The sequence below is a fragment of the Orycteropus afer genome, unplaced genomic scaffold (genome assembly GCF_000298275.1).
Source record: "Orycteropus afer afer isolate SDZICR_OR568_19922 unplaced genomic scaffold, OryAfe1.0 scaffold00541, whole genome shotgun sequence".
NCBI lineage: Eukaryota > Metazoa > Chordata > Mammalia > Tubulidentata > Orycteropodidae > Orycteropus > Orycteropus afer.
In genome coordinates, this window is record NW_006922128.1 from 346,588 (window position 1) to 358,138 (window position 11,551).

The 11,551-nt window shown below is 45.3% G+C and overlaps 1 protein-coding gene across 1 annotated transcript; it reads right to left on the reverse strand.

Moving 5' to 3' along the window:
• Window positions 1-747: 747 nt before the first annotated feature.
• On the reverse strand, window positions 748-6,903 carry CCDC127 (coiled-coil domain containing 127). Its single transcript, XM_007955788.1, has 2 exons — window positions 6,783-6,903; window positions 748-1,403 (listed from the first exon to the last, which is right to left on the reverse strand). Exons 1-2 carry the CDS (start codon window positions 6,901-6,903, stop codon window positions 748-750), a joined length of 777 nt encoding a protein of 258 aa, XP_007953979.1.
• Window positions 6,904-11,551: the final 4,648 nt, after the last annotated feature.

Here is an 11,551-nt window from a genome sequence, read left to right on the forward strand (position 1 = left end):
ATGCTTGGTAAAGTAGAGGGTCAGTGAGAAAGAGGAGGACTCAGTAAGATGAATTGACACAGTGGCTGCCACAATGGACTCAGACACAGCAACCCCGTGATGGTCTGGGACCAGCCAGTGGTTTGGTTTGTTCTGTTTTTCAGGTTTTTATTATTATTATTATCATCATTATTATTATACATCATTGCTGATAACTATCAGACACAGCCAAATTCCAAACAGATATACAGGGTATCAACTAGATGCGGAGACACTCAGTGGGTGGGTTCTGAATTTCGTTTGCTTTTTTCTTTGGCGAGGTGGGAGAGATTTTCAAACAATATGAAGCCCTGACAGTATGATCTTACTACTTTTTCGTACCATCTGGGAGGCAGCTTTATCCTCATCAAACAACTTCTAAATGTAATTTTGAGAGAAAGAAAAATAATTCAAGGAAGAAACATAATTTATTCAGGGAGTGGTAAAAACAGACAAGAAAGTACTCCAGATGAGAGTGATACTACTTTTCTTTTTTTAAAAAACGATTTTTACCCTAGAGCTAACCCATGAGATTATACTGTTCTGCTAAAGGAAACAGTGACAGCTTAAAAAAAGTCCCCAGAGAAAGCGTGCCCGGAGCAGCTGAAGTGCATTGCAGAGGAAGCCCTCGTCTCCTGGAGGCCTGGCAGGGAGACGCGCTGCTGAGGGAGCGGAGGGCACTCGGGGCCCCGTGGCCGTCAGCCGTCAGGGAGCCGCGTCTCGTCGTCCTCACTCTTCCAGTATGGCTTTCTCTACTCTCTGAAACGCTTTCAGCTGCACAGTCAGCTCCCAGTACTTGAGGTACAGCCACATGAGCTTCCCGTTGTGGCGCCGGTTGGTGTTCCACATGTCCCCACAGTGTGTGTCGTGTCTGAATATGTCAGTCAGGCCAGGCACCATCTCCAGGTCAGCTGCGACCGGGTCGACAGACGCACGGACCAGCAGGCTCTTCTCGATGGCAAGCCGCTTGCTGCGTGGGAGGACCAGGCTGCAGTAGATGTTCTGCCTCTCCGTCAGGGCATCCTCAAACTCCTTCAGCAGGAGCCTGGCTCGCCTCTGCCAGTCCTCCTCCCTCTCCAGGCAGCTCTGGTAAGCACTTCGCAAGGGGTGCCTCTTTGCCTGCATGACCCGAGCCCGCTCCTGTTCCAGAAGCTTCTTTTCTTCCACCATCTTGCGGCCCTGAGAGATGAGGGCTTCCCGGTAGCTAGTGGTTCTGTTTTGTTCCTTTTCAAGCTCCAAGGACAGCTGGGCAACGGCCCGGCGGTTCTCTGAGATCAGGGTGTGGTACTTGGCCTCGAGATCCCGCTGGAAAGCGGCTGTTCTCTGACGAAATGCTTCTCTCTCCTTCTCTATTTCTTTCTGGGACTCCCTAGACCAAATCCAACCTGTTGTGAAAAAATGGGGAAGAAAAATATTACACAACGAAAGCCACAGTTGGAGTTTGGTACTTTACTTACAGAAAGCGTGACGCAGCTAAGGATGGCATTTCAGAACAGGTGTGGGACCTCCCAGATACCCAAAGGTAACACCGTGTATGTGGGCTGTTACGTGCCAGGGGCTGCCTCGTAGACAAGGCTATACGGTGTTCCCCTCAGTCTTCCAAGATTCTGAGAAAATCTACAACTGTTTCCTCTCACTCTTTGTGCCCCAGTGCCCCCAGGGAGATAGGCACATGTGAAAAACAAACATGGGTAGCTTCATCCAGTTGGCCAGGGTACTACAGAAGGGGGTCAATCTCCAGTGGTGGCTGAAGCAAGCCAGGATGCCTGGCTGTGCTCTGACAGGGAAGGGAACTAGGTGCATAAACAGGGGCATGAGAAGGTTGGCCTCCATGAGGTCTGGCTGCTTTGTCCAGCGGAGCCCATACACACTGGGGTTGGGAGATGCGGGGAGAGAGGCATGAGCCTGGCAACTGAAGAGCCTGGTCTGTCCTCTGTTGCACAAAGAAACCAGTGCCCCAAGACAGGGCCAGGGAGTGTCACTGTCACAAAGGCCAACGACGGCAACCAAGACAGGACCGGCGAGTGTCACTGCCACAAAGGCCAACAAAGGCAACAGCTGATGGAGTTTCCAGGTGGTGTTTCTACCGAGCTCTTAGCCTGGTGCCAGGCTGCTGGCGTGGGCCTCTGCTTCTATCCTGACCCGCTTCCTGCAGTGCTGGCAATCCGGCTTCCTTCCTCTGGTTCCACAGATGCCTCTCTCAAGGCCATCAATAGCATTAAAACATTAGAGCAATTTTCTCCACTGTATCGACACTCCTACCTCGTAGAACCACTGTGTTTCTATCAGCTTTCCTCGGATGGCTCTCCCTTATTCCGTTCTTTATCCCCAGGTCCCTCAGGAATCTCACCTAGTCCCTGCTATCAACTGTCTCTCTGTGTGAACAAAGCAGGGTGTGGCTCCCTGTTCTAGTCTCCTCCCTTTACCTTTCCAGTGCACCCCTTGATCCTTCACACCACCACCAGGATGCCAACTAGATTCCATTCCTTTTCTTGAAAAATTCTTGAATGGCTCCTCCTGATTACAGACTAAATTCCAGTTTCTTGTCAGAGTCCATAAGGACTTGCATATTTAGTCCGATGGACTTTTGCATCTTTTTCAGTTTCTCCCTGATATAAACTCCACTGCAGGCCCATGTGACCCCAGAAGATACTAGCTATCAGGACATGTGATGTCCCCTCCTCCACCTGTCCTCTTCTGCCTGGAATGGCCCTTCCTACCCAGCCCAGCAGGCCAATGCGTATTCGCCCTCCTGGACTCTGTTCAAACTCTGCCTTTCCTGACTCTCTCCCAAACTGAACTAGCCCTTCTCCCTCTCTCTTCCTCACACAACTATTGCACACCTCTCAAGGTTGCTCAACTTATACTGTATTTGCTTTCTTACTGGTTAACCCCCTGTCTGAGAGCACTTTTGAAAAGCCTGTTTTGGCGTTATCAGCCGACATAGGACTAGAAACTACTTTCAGGTGGGAAAGGTGAGTTTGGTCTGCTGCCTGTAGAGCAGAGGCAGCAAAAAACGCAGCCAAGTGAAAATGCCTCCGGGCGCATGGAAATACAGGCCGTGGGCACTTTACTCCGCATATAATGCCGTAGGCAAGCTGGAAATAAAAGGATGGTGAGTGATGCATCATGAGTAAACAACAGAAAACAAGAGTGATGGTAATATAAAATGAAACCAATCACCAGTTACCGGGGTGTCAATTCCAACTGTGGCCACCCCATGTGTGTCAGAGTACAACTGTACTCCCTAGCTGAGGTTTTCAATAGCTGAGTTTTTGAAATAGATCAGTTTCACATAAAGTAGGCTTCAAAGCAAAGAAAATTAACAGAAACAGAAACTTCTGTAATCATAGAAGGGTCAATCCACCAGAAAGACACAGCATTCCTAAACATGTATGCACCAAACAACTGAGCTGCAAAAGCGTAAAGCAAAACCAGTAAAACTGAAAGGGGTAACGGACAAATCCAAAATTATAACTGGAGACTTCCATACCCCTCTTTCAACAATTGATAGTGTAACTACACAGAACATCAGCAGGGAGACGAAGAACCAACAGTACATCACCTAAAGACATTTATAACTCCACCCAACAGCAGCAGATAACACATTCTTCTCAAGCGCCTGCAGAACATACACCAAGATTCGCCATACCCTGGGCCATAAAACAAACCTCAACAAGTTGAGAAGAACTGAAGTCATACAAAGTATATTCTTCAACCACGATGGAATCAAACTAGAAATCAGTTAACAAAAAGATAACAGGAAAATCTTCAAACACTTGGAGACTATAAAGTACACCTCTAAATAATCCTTTTGAGAGGAGGTCTCCGAATTGAATGCAAATACATCACAATGTGTGGGGCACAGCTAACAGTGATGAGATGGGAATTCGCTAACCAGAAGGCTAGCAAACCCACCAGCCACTCCTTGGAAGGAAGATGGGGCAATCTACTTCCATAGTGACACTGCCTCAGAAACCCAAGGAGGGGTCGCTATGGATCGGGTCCAACTTGACAGCATATAACAACAAAAAAAACTGCATACACGAGAAAACAGGAAAAGTCTCAAAGCACTAGTCTAAGCCTCCACTTCAAGAATCTAGAAAAAGCAAACTAAACCCAAGGCGAGCTGAAAGAAGGAAATAATAGCAGAAATCAATGACAGTGAGAACAGAAAAACAAGAGATGAGGCTACACCAATAGCAAGTAGGCACGTAAGCATGTAGGATGTTCAACATCATTAGTCATCGCCGTTCGTTGCCGTCAAGTCCGTTCTAACTCACAGCGATGAGCAGAACTGCTCCATAGGTATTCTTGGTAGTAACCTCAATGGAAGCAGATCTCTAAGCCTTTCATTCCATAGTACCACAATGGATGGGTTCAAACCACCAACCTTTAGCAGTCTACCTAACAGAATGGCTAAAATAAAAAATGGTGAGAATGCCAAATGCCAGCAAGGATGTGGAGAAACTGGATCACCCATACACTGTTGGTATAAAAGTAAAACGGTACAGCCACTCTGGAAAACAATTTCTTAAAAAACTACCCATGCGGCTACCATACAGCCAACACTCACATTTCTGGGCATTCATCTCCGAGAAATGTGAACTTACATTCCCACAAAAACCTGTCTGTCTTTCAGTGGTAGAATGGTTAAGCACATGGGTGCATCCACACCATGGACACTACTCAGCAATAAAAAGAAAAAACTGACACACTAGCAAACCGGGCAAGTCTCCAGAGATCTAAAGAATTATGCTGTGTGAACAAGGCCAATCTCAGAAGGTTACACACTGTCTAGAGTCCTTCATGTGACATTTCTGAAATGTCAAAATCATAGAAATAGAGAAAAGATTCGTAGTCACCAGAGGTTAAGGAGGCGAAAACGGTGGGAGGCTGGTTATAAATGAGTGACATGAGGGATCTTTCTGATGCAAACAACATTCTCTGTCTTCACTGTATCTGTATTAATATTCCTGGCTGGGACACTGTACTACAGTTTTATGAGATGTTGCCATGGTGGGAAAATGGGTAAAGGGTACATGGGATCCCTCTGTATTATTTCTTACAACTACATGTAAATCTAAAATTAACTCAAAATAAAAAATTAAAAACAGAGTTGGACTAAATGAGCCCTACTAGTCCCTTCCAGCTCTAAGACGATATGTTCTCTGAAGGAAAGAGGTCAAGAAGTGTGAGCTAGGAAGCAAGCCCAGGGAGCGAGAGGAGGAAAGGAGACAGGAAGGCTGGGAGAAGAGCAGAGAAAAGAGGCGGATGGAACAGACATGGTAAAGAGAGAAACCTGCCCACGACTGAACTCCTCAACACGTTCCCGGCGGACGGTGGGCAAGCCCCACTCCCGCTGCCACCCAGCATCCTCGTGAAGAACTGCCCTTTCAGGCATTTCTCCGGGGAGCTTCCCAGGGTGAGACTCTCTGGTCTTTCAGGGGTTCTTGCTCTTCCAGGCAGGCACAATCATACCTCTGTCTGGATTGTGTTCAAAGTACGTAAGCCAGCTTTTCACATGATCAAGTGAAAACTAGCCTCTCTGACCAATAAATCAGCCAATCATGTTTATCAACCGTCTGCCTTTACTTCCAGTGATGCTAGGACAATGGTTGAGAGCAGACATTACACTGTAACTTCTCAATATGTGGAAACACATTTTCAGAAAATACTTGTAAGAATATAAAATTAGAGGTTCTCTCTCATCACTTCATGTAAAAAAAACAACCAAGAAGGAAAAGAGAAAACACTCCTCAACCTTTCTAAGGGACAGAGGACATTTCAGTCTAAGAAAGGAGGCAAGAATTTCACACGTCAGAAAATGAAAGTCACTTCAGAGCTTCTTAAAATTTCAATTATCGATTACTGACTGCATGATTCCTGTCATTTCAGGCCTTCTCATTCATTAACCAAGGTAGAAAGTCATCACCTAGCCACGGGCAACAGGTAGTCTTTCCAAGTGTTTGGCAAAATTGCAGGCTACTGAGCTTTTCAACAGCAATGTCCTCAGGGCTGGATTTGGATCTGCCTGTCTGTCAGCAAGAAGCAGAGCCCTACCCAGTTCTATGGGGTTACAAACAGTGCTCTTGTCAGCCTCCGCTTCTAGGTTAAACCTGTTGGCCCATAAAAAAGCTGCTACATAAAAAAGAGGACTACAAAAAGAGGGCCATTTCTGCTTTTCTTCCATTTGATTATTCAATTATTTAAATTCTAAAGTGCCAACCCAAAACCGTGGGATGTGAAGAAATATAAAGTGAACCAACACTGACTATCTGGGAATGTATCACACAGTGGATGTTGCTAAGGGCTAAAATAACAAATCTGAGTGTGACTGGTAGTTCTGGAAGTGGTGCTAAGTCGATTCAAATCAAGAGAATTTCTGGTTTCATGGATGAAGTCGACCAGAGAGTTCCCTCCCAAACTGATGTTCCTTTAGGCCTCCCTCACTCTTCCCCATCACTCCTTCCAAGAGCAAGTGAAGCCAAGAGAGCGGTGCCCCGAGCGGGGACCCCTGAAGGGGAGCTAAACCCATCTTAAAACCCACCCCACACAAGATGCTTCTAAACACTCACCTGGCTGAGTTCTCAGTGACCTGAGGTCAGGGTGATGAGCCACTTCCCTTGACAGGGGCCCCGAGACTCAGAAGGGTTAAGTAATTTACCCAAGATTCACTGGAGGAGATAAAGGAGGAGGTACATGGGCACTGGTCAGGCTCACTCAGCCCAGCAAATGCAAATGTTACAAAAACCATGACTTACGGAAAGCGGCCAATCCCAACATCGGAACCAACAGGGCATAATTCCATCTGCTTCCATCACCCCCTTCAGCCCGGGAGTTAGGCCGGATATTCCAATTTGGGGGGTCATTTAAGTTATTCATGGAGATACACCTTCAAGTAAATGATAAAAACGTTAACCATATAAAAGGAAAAAGATACATCTGTCACAATGACATTACCCCATGCAGCATAGCGCGGAATCTCCAGAAAACAGGACCTTGGATGAGAGCAGCTCACCACCTAGTGGAGGAGAGTGGGAGAGACAGACATGTCCCAAACACAGTCATTCAAGCACAGGGAGAATGGGTACATTTCTACTACAGACATGTTTAAAAGGACACTTACAAGATTTATCACCATCTCAACTAAAGTGGGGTATTGCTGACCACACTGTTTCCGATGAGCTAGGTTTTAAAAGATCATCATTTTCAACAGGCAGAGATGAAAGGGACAGGTCTCTGAAGCAGATAGAATAGTGTGAGAAAGTCAGGAAGATGTGAGAACACTAGCTACCTCAGCAACTAGAGACCTCCATTGGGCATAGAGTGTTAATGGAAGACATAGTGCTAGAATGTGCTCATTCCACCATTATTCACTGATGGCAATGGACAGTGAGATTACAAACATCTCTGCTTAAGGCCATAGCACACACCCAGTAACTGGGGTGGGTTCTGATGCTAATACAGATTTCCTAAGTACCTACATAGGTACTGACAGCCGTCAAGTCTACCTCAACTCATGGAGACCCATGAATGTCACGGTGGAACTGTGCTCCACAGGGTTTTCGATGGCTGATTTTTTCAGAAGTAGATCACCAGGCCTTTCTTCTGAGGCTCCCCTGGATGGATTGGAACCTCCAACCTTCCAGTGTCTGTACCATACAGGAGGTGGGACATTTTCAGAGTACAATCATTGAGAGCTTTTAGCCTGTTACTGTGTAATTGCTATAAGGAGCTCTGGTGGCATAGTGGGTAAGGCATTTGGTTGTTAACCAAAAGGCCAGTGGTTCAAACCCACTAGCCACTCTGCAGGAGGAAGATGAGGCAATCTACTTCTGTAAAGATTGACAGCCTTGGAAACACTACAGGGTTGCTATGAGATGGAATTGACTTTATGGCAGTGGGTATTTGATTGCCACAAGTAATGTGCACTGATTACAAAAAAATTCATCATAAGGCACTGTGCTGTAGTAAATTACCTGGTATGGCCTTTCTAGCCGTAAGTCTTTGTAAACTCTGATGGAATTTGCTGTGAGCAACTGAGGAGCTCCTGACTGTAAAAGTTATCCACCTGGGGTATTTCTGTTGTGCATAACACAAAGCAATGTTCTGGGAGGTTCCTGCTCTCTCTCAGGTGCTTAGAATTCTGATGTTATGATTAGTTTGGCCACTGCTAGGCTCAAAAGGAGGCCTCCTAGAGGCAGAAGTCTCTCTCCAACTGCTGGTTGAGGAAGACATGTTGCTGAAAGAGACATGCGCTGCTGGGAAAGAGACGCAAGAGACACGCATTGCTCAGTGAGACACCGAGGGACACTCACTATTGGGAGAAAGACTGTGGGCTGGGAGAGAGACTGAGCTTTTTTTTTTTTCCTGAACTTGAATTATAGCCTGGTGCTTCCCCAATAAACCCCGTAATCTGTGAGTTCTGTGTGGCCACTGCAGTGAATTATCAAACCCAGGAGAGAAGTGGTGGGTGCTTTGGGAGGAACGGTTGGTGAAAGGGCTAGAGGGAGGCAGCATGTCTGGCCTCGCAGGAATAGGCCTTGGGTTGCTGATGGTGATTCTGTCTTCCTCTTGTGGGGTTAGAGGAGGTCAGAACATGTGGCCTCCTTGTCTTTTTTGTAGGCACATAAGAAAAAACTCGTTTAATTCCAGCTCAAAAAAATTTGATGGCTTTTTAAGTAAATACTTGTTTAACATGTAAACATACAAAATTATGATAGGCAATAAAGACATTTAAAAAAAAATCTGGCTCAAATTTAATACTAAGGGGCTTGTGATAATCACAGAATAACAAATTAAAGTATCTGAAAACACTAAACCTAAGTAACTTTCAATAAACATGTGGAAAGTATATTCCTTTCCTCCAAGTCAATAAAGTCCTCTTAACTGGGACATGTTATTAGGTGCTGTTGAGTGGATTTTGACTCATAGCAACTCCATGTACAACTGAAGGAAACACGGCCCAGTCCTGAGCCATCCTCACCATCCCTGCTGTGCTTGAGCCCATTGTGCAGACACCGTGTCAGTCCATCTCAGTGAGGCTCTTCCCCTTTTTCACTTACCTTCTACCTCACCAAGCATGATATCCTTCTCTAGGGACTGGTCCCTTCTGACAACAAAATTCTTACCATCCATGCTTCTCAGGAGCACTCTGTTTATACTTCTTTGAAGACAGATTTGTTCATTCTACTGGCAGTCCACGGTATATTCGATTTTCTTTGACAACCATAATTCCAAAGCATCATTTCTTCCTCTCCACTCACTCTCACTGCCGTGGAGTCAAATCAGACTCACAGCAACCCCCACTGAGTTTCCAAGGCTGTAAATCTTTACAGAAGTAGATTGCCCCATCTTCCTTCCAAAGTCTTCGTTATTCATCATCCAGCTTTCCCATGCATATGAAGCAAGTGAAAATACATGGCTTGAATCAGGCATACCTTAGTCCTCAAGGTGACATTTTTGCTTTTTAACACTTTAAAGAGATCTTTTACAGCAGATTTGCCCAATTGCAATATGTTGTTTGCTTTCTTGACTGCTGCTTCCATGGGCATTGAGTGTGGATCTAAGTAAAATGAAATCCCTGACAACTTCAATCTTTTCTCCATTTATCATGCTATTGCTTATTGGAGTTGTGAAAATTTGTTTTCTTCATGCTGAGGTATAATCTGCACTGAAGACTGTAATCTTTGATCTAAATCAGTAAGTGCTTTAAGTCCTCTTCACTTTCAGCAAGCAAGGTTGTATCATCTGCATACTGCAGGCTGTCAATTAGTCTTCCTCCAATCCTGATGCTGCATTCTGCTTCACATAGTCCAGCTTCTTAGATTATTTGCAAACCGATGGAATAAGTATGGTTAAAGGCTACAATCCTGATGCACAATTTTCCTGATTTTAAACCATGCAGTATCCCCTTGTTCTGTTTGAACAACTCCCTCCTGGTGTATGTACAGGTTCCTCATGAGCATAACTAAGTGTTTTGAAACTCCCATTCTTTGCCAATGTTATACATAATTTTTTATGATCCACACAGTTGACTGCCTTTGCATAGAAAAAAAATTCAAAGCCTGAGTGGCAATGGTGAAAGATTCTATGGGCAAAATATTGAATGACTCAGAAAGCATCAAAATAAGATACAAAGAATACATGGAGTGACTGTACCAAAAAGAACTGGTTGATGTTCAACATTTCAGGAGGCAGCATATGATCAACACCCAATGGTATTAAAGGAAGAAGTCCAAGCTGCACTGAAGGAATTGGTAAGAGGAGGGGGGGAAAAAAAAAGGAATGGATGGAATACTAATTGAGATGTTTCCACAAACATATACAATGCTGGAAGCACTCATTGGTTTATGCCAAGACATCTGGAAGACAGCAATCTGGCCAACTGACTAGAAAAGATCCGTATTTATCCCATGCCAAAGAAAGGTGATCCAACAGAATGTGGAAATTATTGAACAATATCATTAATATCACATGCAAGTACAATTTTGCTGAAGATAATTCAAAAATTCTATGTAAAGTAGTGCATAGATAGGGAACTGCCAGAAATGTAAGCTGGATTCAGAAGAGGATGTAGAATGAGGGATGCCATAGCTGATGTCAGATGGATCTTGGCTGAAAGTACAGAATACCAGAAAAATGTTTCCCTGTGTTTTATCGACTGTGCAAAGGCATTCTACTGTGTGCAGGGCACCTAGTCTAAAGAAATAACTGTTAATAAAGATAAACCTTTAGACGACTATACTCTTTACAGTGTTTTTAAAAATACTGAACTTCTGGAAACTATCTAAATGTCACTAACAGGGAATGGTTTGTGGTGAACATCAGAATCATGATCAGCACTATTGTGTTCATGGGGAGGGTTTAAATAATCTAATGTTCAGGACATCATGCTGGGTAGGGGGTGGATGGAATAAAGAGGAAGACATCAAAGAGATGGCCTGACACAGTGGCTGCAATGGGCTCAAACCTGACGGTGACAGTGAGGATGGCAGCGGCCCAGGCAGTGTTCCTTCTGTCATGCACCGGGTGGCTGTGAGCTGGAACGCACTGAGGGCACCTGACAACAATATTAGGTGGAAAACCCGGATAAGTGATTTCCTGATCACATTACTTCTCACCATGTTTATTTCCCACGCCACTTCTTTCCACAAATGATTACAAATGCCTCTCAAAACTACAAGCACGAGGAAAATAAAACTACTACCCGAACCAGACGTGAAATCTGGCGGAGGTTAGTAAAACGACAAGTAAGCCAAAGCGTTCACACAGGTTTTAGAGCTGACACGCTCCCCTTCCCCGGAAAAAAACACCAGCTCGGCTCCGAGCGTCCCAGGAGGGAAAGCGCCAACTGGATGACCTCCCTGTCGGGTTCTGACCGAGGCAGCGTCAGGGCGCGAGGTCGATCCTGGGGTGAAGGCATTCCTGCGGGCCACCGGCGGAGAGAAGTCCTGGAAGACTGCAGCCGCCACCTAGAAGCACACCTGGCTCCTCAGCCGCAAACACGGCTGGGCGGCCGTGGCCACCG